General features: G+C 37.4%; 1 protein-coding gene across 1 annotated transcript in view; it reads left to right on the top strand.

Annotated features, from left to right (window-relative positions):
* tbc1d15 (TBC1 domain family, member 15) overlaps positions 1 to 15,103 on the top strand; it is a 57,169-nt gene that overhangs the window by 27,657 nt on the left and 14,409 nt on the right. The window contains exons 6-8 of the mRNA XM_073059655.1: positions 10,733 to 10,835; positions 12,899 to 13,090; positions 13,246 to 13,374. Coding sequence (XP_072915756.1) covers positions 10,733 to 10,835; positions 12,899 to 13,090; positions 13,246 to 13,374 — 424 coding nt within the window. The remainder of the gene's footprint in view (positions 1 to 10,732; positions 10,836 to 12,898; positions 13,091 to 13,245; positions 13,375 to 15,103) is intronic.

Raw genomic sequence — 15,103 nt, 5'->3', positions numbered from 1 at the left:
TATTGCAGTTAGTTTTAGTTTTAAGTTCCATTGCTACTATTGTGAGTTAGGAATGAAGTTGCATCTTTGGATTATTAGTCCAAATCACTGGATTATTAATCTTGTAATTTAACAGTTACAGAACCATTTATGCAATAAGCTCAGTTTTATTCCTTCCCAAGACCAAAGAAAAAAAATTCTGACAAGATTAACTTTATTAGTGGATTGTGGATAATATATTAGTATATTAGAGGTCCATGGCATAAAAAAGGTTGGGAAACCCTGGTATAAATAGAGCATTGGAGTACACTCAGACCCTGCTTAACGCTGAGGTTACATTCCTCAGAAATGGAGCGCTAAGTAAATCAGAGCTCTGTAGGGTCATTATAGACATAGACATAGTGAACATGTGCACCTGAGTTTTAAAAAAAAATCAAAGCAGAAATATATGATATACTATTTTATGTAAACACAGTAATCCGTGGAGTAACAAACACACAAATAGGCCTAACCTGTACATCAGTGGAGAAGCAACACATCGCAGCAGCAAGGGAGGGAAGTGGGTGGTGGTTACATCTTAGAGGATGGACCAAGCTGTGGGTTCTCCTCTAACTTTAGCTTCTTCTTCAAGTAGGTGTCAAGATTTGACTGCCTTTTCTTAAGTTTCCTTTTATGGAGCAGTTCTCGGTCGTAGAGAACACCTCTCTTTGCCTCATTGCTTCGCTCCCAGTCAGGGTCGTTATCGATGAACTGGTTCATGTTTTGTGTGATCGTGGTGGTGCTAGTCCTGAGGAATTTTGTGGTGAGATTTCTTGCTGGTATTTCTTCTTCTCCACCCTTGCCCTCAGATTTACCCAGAAATCATTGCTCTGTCAATTCTTGAAGTTCTTCATTATTAAGGTTCTCACCATGAGAATGCAATTCCACATCCATGCTAATGCTTTTCCTAGGCATGTTAGATGTACTATACTCACTGGAAGTTGCAGGCCATTTTCCAGGTATGATGGGTGAAAAATTTGGAATAAGTTGGCAAGGGAGCAAGAACATTAACACATGCCGGGGAGGCAGAGCGTGAACTATATGTGATTGGCTGTGAGTGGTTCAGAGCGTATGTAAAGCACTCTCATTGGCTGATTGAATGTTTACTATAATGGCGGCTGTTCTTGAGAAGTTTTGAGTGTTGTTTAGAATGAATTTTTGTCCTTTAAAAAATTCAATAAGGAATTGAATAACTGTGCTATAATGATTTAACACTGTGGGCTCTGAGTGTACAAGCAAAACCATGAAGCAGAAGTAAACTGGTTAATTTCAGATTGTCAGGTTTTAAATGGTGGTGTACTTGGGCCTCAATTTGCACTTAACAGTTCTCTTAAATTATTAAAATATGCAAGTTTATTGCTGATGTAAAAATCCAGTGGTGAAAGTAACTTCCGAGTTGGAAGCAGAATTGCTAAATGTTTTACACTCAGTGACTCTTTTATTAGATACATCTCCTCACCTCGTTAATTCAAACATCTAATCAGCCAATCATGTGACAGCAGCTTAATGAATAAAAGCATGCAAACATGGTGAAGAGGTTCAGTTGTTGTTTAGACCAAACAACAGAATGGGGAGGAAATGTGATCTAAGTGACTTTGACCGTGAAATGATTGTTGGAGCCAGACAGAGTGGTTTGAGTATCTCAGAAACTGCTGATCTTTTGGGATTTTCATGCACAGCAATCCCTAGAGTTTACAGAGAATAGCACGCCAAACAAAAAAAAAATCCAGTGAGTGACAGTTCAGTTGCTGAAAATATCTTGTTAATGAGAAAGGTCAGAGGAGAATGGCCAGACTAGTTCAAGCTGACAGGAAGGTGACAGCAACTCAAGTACCCACACATTACAACAGTATTGTGCAGAAGAGCATACTGAATGTGTAACACATTGAGACTTGAAATGGATGGACACCAGGTTCCACTTCTGTATCTAATAAAGAGGACGCTAAGTGTTCAAGTTTAAGTGAGTGGGCAAGAAGATTGCAAATGGCAGGCATTTGGGCCAGTGTCAGGTTATTCACTTCTGGAGCATGGTTAGAGCCAAAAAAATTTTTTCCCCAGTGTGGATACAGCTGTTATTTTTTGGTATTCAGAGGAATTTTAGATGACTATTCAGGAGTTGTAAAGTTAGTAATTACTAGTTAGGATGGCAATACACATGTTTGACTGCATTGCAAAGCAGATGATGTACAATGGGAACGCGGTCCTTCCTCGTGTACAAGAAACCAGACCTGAAGTGAACCTTCTGAACTCTTTCACTTTGATGTTCTCTCCTCCATTAAAACTTTTGGAAAAATATTTCAGTTTGATGGGAGACAACTTCCTTTTAGGTGTACCTCATCGCATGACTTCTGTTCCCCAGTTTTGAAACAGTTGTTCTGATGGAAATTCAGGAGGGAAATGAAATCATGTTCACAGGGCAAATGTGTAGTTTTTGTGGACTTACATGTCAGTTTGACAGTAACTTCACAAAGATATAGTAAACTGATTTTGAGTCTTAAAACTTTGATGCAGTTGATTTACTCATTACTGCCGCACATACTGCACATGGGTTGCTTCCTTCAGGCCTTTTCTTAATAAGCTTACCTAGGATAGAAAACGTAGCATATGCCAATGGCTACAAGTGGTTACTACATAGTCATTAATGGAAGTATCCTACCAGAAACATCGTCATAAATCTGGACCTTTCTTAGCTGGTATGTTTTTAAAAAAAAAAGATGAAGATTTTTCTTAATATTCTTTCTGTCAAGGGTGAGCAGGAATTTGGTGGTTTCTAAACATCTTTTGACTTCCTTTATGTGGGTAAGACAGTTTTTGAAAATTTTGGTGATATGAAAATTGGCAAGCATTTAGCAAGGTCTGGTGGGGAATGAAATTTCCCCTTTATGTGATATATTGTTGTTGAATGATATAATGCTAATGATGTAGCTAACATAGCCTGAGAAAGGCACATTCAGTGGAAGTTGCCAGGTCAGTAATGAGAAATATTAGAATCCAGGGCATTAGGGACTTTAATAGTGCCAAACAGACAGATTTTTAATTTACATTTATTGGATGTTACACAAAATAATAAATATTAATAGTCCTTAAGATTGTCATAGTCGAGAGTGGTACTGGAGATAAGCTCCCACTACCTATTAAGTGCTCCCAATGGCGTGTGTCTCAAATAGCCTCTGGCAAGCAAGTCCAGCTCCTAACCTTCTTGTGTGGCTTAGGTACTAAGCCCGGTAAAGCCATTTCTACTGACAGGAGAAAGGGGAAAGCGGGTTAGTGGTGCCTTAAAACCACTCGCTTTGGTAAAATGGGGTTCATCAGCCGTAGTTGGCAACTCATCTAGGAGAAGGAAAACTCTGATTTCAAACCTCCACTGCGTTGCAGCTACACCCACTGATGGGGAAGGCTTCAGGAGTAAACGCCCGAGGGAAAATCCGGAGCTGGAGTCCTAAGACAGTCCTACGTTGAGTTCAGTGCTGACTGGCAACTCCTGCGATGCCGCTGATGCTGAACTGTATTGGTCTCTGCCATTCTTTGGGTTCATCAGCTGTGTGGTGAGAGGGAGCCTGCTGCATGTACAACAGCTTGTTCTCCACACCATACTGCCAAGGTTTACTTATCTAGACAGCTAGAAATAACATCCATGATCAGCTCTGACTGACATAAAAGTCAGAAAGCAGATTCACAGCCTGGAAAGCTAGTTTCCAAATAAGCAGCAAATACACATTGAAAGAATCTTGGATAGGATTTTCAATTAATTCCAAATGTCTTTCTCCTGATGGAATTATTTCAATCTGAAAAGTGAATAATTCTTCCATCAATTACTGTATTTCCCACCTTAATGTTTGAAGTAGCATATTTGAGCAAATTGTGCTTGCAAAATGTCACTGTAAAATCTGATCGTTTGAAAATAATTGTGAGGGTTTAGCATATTTTAATAGCATTATCATTGCCACTAGTTGTGTGTCCAAGGATGTGCTTAATGGGATAATTTCAGAATTTAGTTTGATGTGATTACAGAATGAAGAGTGTGACAACCTTTTGGAAAGGGTTCAGTTTGATACTACCACATGGACCTGGCTTCATCTTTAAATAGTAATTATTTATAGATAGAGTCAGATTAGATTTGAAGAGTTCTAAGAGATACTTTGGACCCCCTGGGAATTTAATGTAAGCAGCAGAGTCACTCCTAACAGCATTTGAAGCACAGGCTGACAGGGAACAGAGCTACTTACATGAGCTAATAACTACATGGAATTATATCATAATTGTGGAATGCAGATTTGAAACTGCCACTCACAATAGAATTCTGATATCCATATCTTTGGAAACTAATAATTTTGATCAGCTATTGCAAATGGCTGCTGCCCAAGACAATCTTCTTAATCCTCCTGCCATTCGTCAGCATTTAAATTGCTCTGAAGTTAGATGAAATGACGACATTAATTTTCAAATGGTTGCAAATCTTCAGGCAAGGAGTAACAACTATTGAATTGAAAACCAGTTCCTATACAAGTATTTTTGCTAAGTTAATTAAACTATCCATTTACAAAAGGAATTGCTTGTCCCAACCTTTGAGAACATCTAAATGAAACATTGCAGTAGAAAAGCAGCATCCATTGTCAAAGATCCTCACTAAACAGGCCATGCTCTTTTCTCGCTGCTGCCATCAGGTAGAAAGTACAGTTGCCTCAGGACTCACACCACCAAGTTCAAGAACAGTTAATACCCCTTAACCATCAGGCTCTATAGGAAAATGGAATAACTACAGTCATATAAAGATTCTTTTACCTTGTTATTTTATGCTCATTATTTATTGCTATTATTTATTATCTGCATTTGCACAGTTTGTTTGCAGTTTGCAGTTCCTGATGTTTACAGTTACGGTTTACAGGTTCTGCCCGCAGAAAAAAAGAATCTCAGGGTTGTCTGTGGTGACATATATGTACTTTGATAATACATTTTCCTTTGAACTTAAAAGGTAAAATATGTAACCATTGATTTTTCAGAGGAAATATTTCATATATTTGTTCAAAGTTTAATAAATGCTTATGAATATTATTTTTGTGTTGTATCTTACACCCACATCCTCCACCAGTCATATTTAATATATTTTGGTCTGAAAGACAGTTTCATCAAATGTAATCACAAAGTGCAATCAGCAATCTAGCAGTCACAATGATATCGTCTAGTTTAGTACTGATATTGTATGCTCTTATTTTGGCAGTGTAAGGGATGGATGGGCTTGCCTCTGTGTACTTTTTATGCTGAAAAATACCATTTCTTTTGATTTTTCTTTTCCCCTCTCACCTACAATAATTTATGTACTTGCACCTTTAAGAAATGAAAATGTTAAATTAGTTATTAATCACCTACTTCAAATATCTTCAATCTTTTGGTAAAATTTGGTTGGCATATGTTTTAAAAGAGCTATGAGGAGTGATCGGAGTTTTGGGATCTCACAATGACCTTTTATAGTTAAGAAATGGTATTTTATAATGGGTGTAAGTTGGCAGTGAATCTTTGTCTGTAGGTGCAGGTTGTTCAATGGTTCCATTTAATATCTGAGATTGCATACAGTATACAACCTGAAATTCTTGCTCTTCACAGCCATCTGTGAAAATAAAAAGTACCCCAGGAATAAATGACAGTAAGGTATTAGAGCCCCAAGTCCCCCTCTCACCACCACACACAAGCAACAGCAGAGATGAGATAAATGTTCAATTTCATGCAAATATGTTGTTGTTACACTTTGAGCCAGAAATAGCAAAACACAAATAGGCTTGTTTGGAATCTTCCTAATACATTTAAATCGGAAAATCTGCTTTAAATAAATAACAGGGTTTTGCAAAGCTGGTGTGGTATTTAAATCAGGATTTACCAAAGTCTCCCAGTCACTGGTCTCTGCATTGTAAGAGAATTTTGATCTGTGAGTATGCTAGAATGAAGAACTGCAATGATTTTGTTCTTAAGTATTCACTGTAAACGACACAGAATGTGGTACGATAGGTTGATCCTAACCTTTTACTTTCAGGCGCTGGTTCAGATTCAATTCAAGTTCATTGAGTAGAAGTTCTCTGTGCTTTACAACTACTGTGTGAAATCAACGTAGCCATCCTTACTTCAGTGAGCATATGCAAGCAACTGCTTATTGGAAGTCTCAGCTGGGAAAACTGGATAAGAGTTGTGACAAATAGAAGACAATAGTACACTGAGTTGAGTGAAGCAGGTTTATGGTGTTTAGATGTGCTGTGCTGATCTTGGGACATTCTTATTCTATTCACCAACAACAACTAACTATACTCTGAAATTAACTGAAGCTCCCTTTTAGATACATGGGTTATGACCAAAGAAAAAAAAATGGCTGGCGTCATTTTGCACTTTAGTGCAAGTGTGTTTATTAGGTGCATCAAAAATCAAACTTAAAAAAATTAAACAAGGGAAGAAAACTGCTGTTATTGACATCAATGGATCTGGGGTTGAGAGGGTGAACAGCTTTAAGTACCTCGGTATACACATCACTGAGGACCTCACTTGGTCTGTACATACCGGCTGTGTGGGTTGAGGAAGTTTGGCATGAGTCCCTAAATCCTAATGACTTTATACAGGGACACAATTGAGAGCATCTTGACTGGCTGTATCACTGCCTGGTATGCGAACTGTACTTCCCTCAATCGCAGGACCCTGCAGAGAGTGATGCGGACAGCCCAGCGCATCTGTGGATGTGAACTTCCCACTATTCAGGACATTTACAGCGACAGGTGTGTAAAAAGGGCCCAAGGATCATTGGGGACCTGAGTCACCCCAACCACAAACTGTTCCAGCTGCTACCATCCGGGGAACGGTACCACAGCATTAAAGACAGGATCAACGGGCTCTGGAACAGCTTCTTCCACCAGGCCATCAGACTGATTAATTCACACTGACACAATTGCATTTCTAAGTTATATTGACTGTTGTTGTATATCTTGTACATACTATTTATTACAAATGACTATAATTTGCAAATTGCTCATTCAGACAGAGACGTAATGTAAAGATTTTTACTCCTCATGTATGTGAAGGATATAAGAAATAAAGTCAATTCAAAAAGATATCTACCAGAAAACTCAATAATAGCTTCGTATTATTTTTGTCCAGTGTGAACTCCTGACAATCTCAATCTCTCTATCTCTCTCGCTCTCACCGGTTTAAAATGGCAGTACTGAAGATGTGCAACAGTTTACTAGTAGATCATAAGGCAAGAGAATCAACTAAAAACACTTATAACAGTTTTCATGAACAAATTGTGGTGAACTATCGCCACAGGCGGAGGTAAGGCTGGTTCTGTGGATGAGGTGTACTGGGGCATTGCGAGGCACAACATGCTTGTTGGCCGTCCACCTAATCCGGGTGTGAAGTTGGATCATTCCAAGTGCCGAGTTGATTTGGTGAGATGGAGAACGGGTTCAGGTGGGGCAGCCCAGGCGTATTGGGGCACCTCAGTTTGGGTCCTGGAGAGTGGCACTACCTTGGTGCTTGGACAATTTACACATCGGCCCACGTAGACTGGAGGCCTGAGTATCGGTTACCGGAGGTGAGGGTCGGGTTGATTTCGCTTGCTGTCCTGTGAACGTTTATTCCTCTTTCTTGGTGACAAAGCTGTGAACTGATCCAGCTGCTACTCATTTCTGCCCCGCTGGTGTGAAAACTGAGGATCAAGGCTAGGGCCTACTTCAGCTGCTCTGGGATTCAGTCTGGTTCAGAATACTGTTGGTTTGCACAAAGTGTTTTTTCTTCCTCTCTTTCTCTGCGCAGTGGTTTTTGTTTTTTTGCTTTTTTAATTAGGTTAGTTGAGGTTCTTGCTTTGTGACTGCTTATAAGCAGGCAAATTTCAAAGTGTATAATAAATGTGCTTTGTTTGAATCTTGAGAGCGATGAGCCCGTTTATTAGGCACCTGGACATACCTTCTTTAATTACCCACAAAGTTAACTTAAGTCTACACATAAATTAAAATATAATGCACCCCACAATGTAGTTGCAATCATATTACAAAATAAACAGAAGTATCTACCTTAAATACAGTATACAAACAGCATATACACATTTACACAACCCCATTACTAAAGAAACGGAATATTGAATATTCAGTATTCTGTTATGTTTGGCAGTACAGCCATCATAAAACCAACCTGAGCGCATCAACTCAGTTTAGTGCCTGTGGTGAACTACATATACCTGTCTGGACACGCCCCCTGCTGACTGCTCCTGTGGCTCCTCCCTCAGACCCCTGTATAAAGGTGATGGAGGTCTGAGCCCGGCCTCTCAGTCGTAGGATGTAGTATGGTGGTCAATCACTGCTCGTTCCTTCTTCCAGTCAATAAAAGCTGATACCTCGCTTTTACGTCTCAGAGTGAGTTATTGATGGTGCATCAGTGCCCATTATGTGAATGTACTAGGGACGACATTGAAGTGTGTAAACTCAGCGCAGCGACAGCAGAAAAGGGGTTTAGTTACCGAGTGCTCTCTGCCATACTCCCAAAGGCCATTACAAACAAACTAGCATTTTGTACAAACAATTATAGCACTAAATGTATAATTACTGCATTTCTTTTAATAGTTTTTTTGTGTAAATAGTTGTCATTTCGATTTTGGAGCAATCTTCATTTGTAAAGCTACATACCGCTAGCCTCTTTCCCCTCCCCCCACCTTTCTCAGTCCTGAAAAAGGGTCTCGGCCTGCAGCATTGCCTGTTTACTCCTTTTGTTGATGCTGCCTGACCTGCTGAGTTCCTCTAGCATTTTGTGTGTACTGCTAGAAAGTGTGGTGAGATTAACAGTTCAGATATTAGTGGTCAGAATGGAAGTAATCTTAACAGCAGTTTTTCTGTTATGCACGTTTGCTTTTAAATGGAAATCTAGAAGCAAGTATCAGTGATTCCATTCTCCTGAACAGAGTGACTTATGATCAGTGAATTAACAAGACTTTCAGTTAATGACAAACATCTGCCATGAAACTAATCTGAAAATATGAAGCTTCGTCATATGAGATGTAACTGAATTTTTAATGATATTTTTAGCCATTGTTATTGCTTATCAAATCTCTGTTCCAAGAAAGCTATATTTGTAATGGCTGAATGCTCTTCTGACATATTTCAGAATTTTTAATTGTTAAGAAGGTTAGTTAAAAATGAGAGATATTTACTTGCTAGTTAGCTTCCTATGTTTTAAGTGCCTTTAGCTCTTAAGCATGCTTGTTAAATTTGTTGTTGCTGGTTAACAGAAGACTCATGTTGCTGATGCCTGACAGTGACCGGTATCATGAAAGAGGAAATGTACATTATCAGAATAGAGGAATCTTTGTGGGCAGCTTTCAGTGTGGTTGCTTTACCGCTAATTGTAAAATCCATATCAATGGAAAGGCCCCTTTCATAAGCAATTCCCATCAAACCTAATTTCTTAAGTATTTCTAAGCCAAATCATTTAAACATGAAATTTCATCTGTCATCTTTTATTTTCATCTACCGAAACTTTTGTTGGCTGTTCTGATTAAAATTGTTGACGTTCACCCATTGAAACTGAAGGAAGTTACAGACTTCTGCTCATGTGCTAGTGGGTTGGGAAGTCCAGGCCCTACTGACAGTTGCTGAATTATCTTCAGATTGTACACCAGCTCAATTACTGCTGATTTCATAAAGTATTACAGTGCAAAGTTTTTTAATGAGGCAAGCGAAAAAGGAAGTTTAAAAAATGATTTGTATTACTTTAATATAAATTGTGTGGAGTACTGTGTGCAATTTTGGCCACCTACCTATAGAAAATATGTAAATAATGTTGAAAGAGTACAGAGGGAATTTACAAGGATATTGCTGGGACTGGAGCCCTGAGTTATAAGGAGAGATTAAATAGGTTAGGACTTTATTCTTTGGAATGTAAAAGATTGAGCAGAGATTTGAAACAGGTAAACAAAATTATGAGGGGTATAGATAGGGTAAATGCAAGCAGGCTTTTTCTACTGAGTTTGGGTGGGTCTGCATCTAGAGGTCATGGGCTAAGGGTGAAAAGTGAAATGTTTAAGGGGAACATGAGGGGAAACTTCTTCACCCATGGGGTCGTAAGGGTATAGAATGAGCTGCCAGCACAAGTGGTGCATGCAAGCTCAATTTCAATGTTTACAAGAAGTTTGGATAGTGTATTTTTAAATGTTGCTGATGTAATGAAAGATTTCCCACTCTGGATCAATAAAGTATTTATTATTATTATTATTAACAATTATTATTACTTTTCTATGACTCTTAATATTATAAAATTTTAGTTAGCTATAAATATGGTTGAACTGCCTCAGAATTTTAGAGACAGATAAAAATAAATTGTTAGAAAATATTGCAGGTTTCACAATGGGCCAGGCGTCCCATCTTTATTCTAACAGACTGCTGATCTTTTGGCTGCAGTTACAGGCCCAGCTGCCCAAAGCACGTGCACCCAGTGGGCCCTAGGATGCAAAGGAATAGCAAGAGCAGCCCTTGCAAAATAATGGTATTGCAAGATTTTATTGAAACAAAATAGATAGCATTATAGAAATACAATGTTTGAGAATATAATTTCAATCTGAAAACTAAACATAAGCTTTAAAAATTTGTTTTTATGTAATTTAATGTGTAGCCTGTTCTCTGAAAGCAAATAAACTCAGCAGTTGCACTTAAACTCAAAAGATCTTAAGGTTGTGATCTATCTGTTTTCTTAGATCTTCCCAAGATAACCAAGTATACTTTGTTGTATACAATACCAAAGCACTTTCTCAGTCTTTTGAGAACCTGTTTGAAGAAAATACAGTTGGTTTAGTACATGTGAGTATATGACATTTTCAAGATGTATAAATATACGAAGAATTACCTTGTGTATCTTGGATGTAAAAGTGTGTCCATACTGCCTGGCATTAAATTGTATTCTAAAGTAATCTGGAGCAAAATAATAGGATGCTCTTGATATATGTGTTAGCTATTGCGTCTTTCTTGTGGCCTACTATGCATCTTTACAATCTTTCCAAAGGAAACTGAAAGCAAGAACATCGAGTAATTTGAGTTTCAGTTTCATTAAAATTGTCTCAGTTGACATCTCTCCTTTCAAAGACTGTTTTGTGTAATAGATGATATCAAGACTAATGAGCAGTTTCATAACAGATTTACCGATAAGTAGTTAGACATCACTGTAGTTACATAAATAAAAAAAGTTGTCAAAAGCTTTACAACTTGGAAACAATTGTATGTGAGAAAAAGGGATTATGTGATAACATATTAAAAACGTTTGTAATGTGAGAAATTATAAAATTACATTAAATATTGTCAACTTGTTAATTTGCATGAAATGTAATCATGATTTAGTAGCACATTTTTTAAAACAAATTAAGCAAACCTTTGTCACAGTAATATTTACAGGTTTTTTTGTAAATTATTCTGTATTAATTACAGGAACATAAGAATATCAGAAATGAAAGCAGGGGTAGGTTAATGTGCAGATCTTCCACTTGATGTGATCATGGCACCTCATCCATTATCCTGCCTGATCATCATAATCTCTGAATTTTTTTAATGTCCATAAACCTAAAAATCTCATCCTTCAATATACTAAATAATTGATCATTCATAGGTGTCTGGGATTGTGGCCTCATATCAATACTAAATGGCTGATTCCTTATGCTGTGATTATCCCCCCCCCCCCCCCCCCGCCCCAGTTGTGCATTCTCTGGCTATGAAGATAGCTCGGAAAAGAAGAACAACCTCTGGGCATCAGCCACGTTCATCCTTTGACTGTATAAGATCAATTATTTTTAAATATTTTGTTCAGACCATCACTTTTAATATTATGAACAGTATGCATACTCATTTTCTCACATGACAGTGTGAAAAATGCTTAACTTATGGGAACAGCATAAAAATCGCAACAAATTTCACTCAAAAGATAAAATGGCAAATTCTCAGTAGAAATATGGAAACTGTTAATGCCATGCCCCCATACTGTTGACAACTCTTTTACCTCAGTTAAAGAGCAGGTTCAATATCACTGACGTATGTCATATATTTATTGTTTTGCAGCAGCGGGAGAGTGCAATACATAAAAAAGTATTGTAAATTACACTAAGTTTATATATTTTTAAAAAATTTTAAAAGTAGTTTAAAAAAAGCAAAAGTAGTGAGGTAGTTTTCATTAGTTCGTTCATTGTCTGTTTAGATATCTGATGGAGGAGGGAAAGAAGCTGTTTCTAAAACATTGAGTGTGTGTCTTCAGGCTACTGTATTTACTCTCTGATGGTAATAATAAGAAGAGAGTATGTTCTAGGTCATGGGCATCCTTTTTGAGGCACCTCTTTTTGAAGATGTCCTTGAAGCCAGAGAGGCTAGTGCCCATGATGCAGCTGGCTGTTTGCAACATTCTGCAGCTTTTTGTTGATCCTGAGCAGGGTTGAAGTGTGTTGCAATATTCTAAGAGTAAGAACTGAAGCACCTGGTGGGAACCACAAAGGGAAAAAATATTTAATAGCCCCTAGTTTTGAGTAGAAACTTCTTTTCAATGCCAGTCTTCACATATTGTTAACGATCTCTTTCAGGCCATCTTGTAACTCTTATTTTCCAGAAACAAGAGACCCCAACTTAATTAAAGGTGGAAATAAAGACATAATCTTAGTATTATGTAATTTAACCTTATATAACCTTAGTTATGTAAATAATTATTTTTCTAGTGAGAATATGTAGTTTTGATCCCATAGCTCATTATTTCAGAACTGCTAAAGCCTCATCTTTTGTTGTCCAAGATTCAGCAGAGCATCTTTATTGTTCTGTACTAATAGCTATTAAATAATGCATCTTTGCTGAAATGTTTATGATAGTGATTTATGATGGTGCTAACTTTACAGAAATTTAAGAAAGATCCATATATGACAACACTTGGAGGCTTTTCCAAAGTTACAAACTACATTCTTGATGCTTTTCGTGGTTCTGAAGTAACACCCCAACAAAGACCTGCTTCTGAAATGGATCTCAGCGACTCTATTTCGTGTCTAGAAATTAACCATCAAGAAGAACCAGGATTTGAAGTAATCACACGTGTAAGTTTTTGTGCTATGTATCGGAAGTACCTGCTAAAAGGCGTAAGTTAAGAATGATCAGTTTTTAATGTGCATTTTAATTTTCCTCTTGTTTTTAAGAGAATCATGTAATAGATTAAGTATAAATAATCCATGCTAATGTCACCTTTTTTCAGATTGACCTCGGAACAAGGCCTGAAATTCAAAGAGGAGAACCAGTTTCTGCTGATGTGTGGTCTCAGAACATGGATACTGATGAAAAAATCCTGGATCCAGACAAGCTAAAAGAAATAATATTCAAAGGGGTAACTTAACTTTTTCTCACTCTTGAGTTTATTGGTCTGTTGTTTTATTTTTGCTACATAACACAAAATAGTATGTTAGAAATGAAAATATAGTGTTTTCTTATGGTATTTTGTATTTCCTAACTGTTCTCAAATTCTGTCATGAAATTTACTTTTTCTTTTGTACTGATAAATCATCTACATTTCAAAACCATTAAATTTATACCACAACCAGCTTGCACATTTGAATCAGAATCAGGTTTAATATCACCGGCATATGTTGTGAAATTTGTTGTCTTTGTGCAGCAGTACAGGTAGCCCCCATTTATCGAACGTTTGCTTTACGATCTACGAAAGATCTACATTAGTACCTGTTTTTGCTAACCAAAGAGGATTTTCGCTTTTACGGAAAAAAGATGCCTGCTTTATACGTGTGCTTACCCTGAGAAAGACTACCAACTACACAACGTGAAGCGTTGTGCGGGCAGTTGTGTGCGCATGCGTGTACATGTGTACACATGTATGTACGTATGCGTGTACGTGCGTAGGCATGTACATGCCGATTTTTTTTTCTCCATATCGATTTTGGCTCGCTGTCTTCCCAATTTTGATAAGTGAAACTACACTGTACATGCAATATTTCTACTTTATATAGGCTGTATATTTATCATATCATTCCTGCTTTTACTATATGTTAGTGTTATTTTAGGTTTTATGTGTTATTTGGTATGAATGGTAGGTTATTTTTTGGTTCTGGGAACGCTCAAAAATTTTTCCCATGTAAATTAATGGTAATTGCTTCTTCGCTTTACGACATTTCGGCTTACAAACGGTTTCATAGGGACACCATACCTTCGAATAGCGGGGGGAACCTGTACAATGCAGTACATAATAGAGTAAAAAAAACGTGAACGTGTGTGTGTGTGTGTGTGTGAGATAGTTAAATAAGTAGAGTAAAAATAAAAAAAGTAATGAGATAGTGTTCATGGCTTCAATGTCCATTCAGAAGTCGGATGTCAGAGAGGAAGAAGCTGTTCCTGATCGAGTATGTGCCTTCAGGTCCCGGTACCTCCTTCCTGATGGTAGCAATAAGAACAGGGCATGTCCTGAGTGTTGGGGGACTTTAATGATGGATGTCACCTTTTTGAGGCATCCATCATTAGATAATAAAGTTTTCTGAAAGAGAAGGATTTACAAAACCCACAGTTTTACATATTATTATGATCAGACACGAATCAGTATCAACTCTAGTGAATAACGTTGACTGATAACATGCCACTTTAATCTGTATAGCCAGTGTTCTAGTACTGGCTGCAGTTTTCCCATACAGGCTCAATCATGTTGCCTTACAAATGAAGACTTCATGAATAATGAGGTTATGGTCTCATGACTCCAGAAGTAGGTTTGTGCTCAGATTACTTTTGTGGATATTGGAATTATTTGCTAGTAAACCATTGCACTTCAAAAGTGAAGTAACAAAATATATAATTTAATAATTAATTAGAAAGCTGGTATTTAAAGCCACTGTCATTTATTGTCAAATGTGCAAGTGTGCACAGGTGTAATAAAAAACTTTGTTGCATCAGCATCGTGGGCACGTAACATTATATAAGCAGCATTCAGAAGAAAAATTATACACTTTTTATTTACAAGAAATTAGAACAAAAAATAGAGTTTTAGGAAATCTAATTTCCACATGTTTGTACGTGCCTTTGGTAAGTAATATTTAGCTCCTGTGAGGTTAAACACA

Source organism: Hemitrygon akajei, chromosome 10, assembly GCF_048418815.1.
Source record: "Hemitrygon akajei chromosome 10, sHemAka1.3, whole genome shotgun sequence".
Taxonomy (NCBI): Eukaryota; Metazoa; Chordata; class Chondrichthyes; order Myliobatiformes; family Dasyatidae; genus Hemitrygon; species Hemitrygon akajei.
This window is presented reverse-complemented; position numbering and strand designations above follow the sequence as displayed.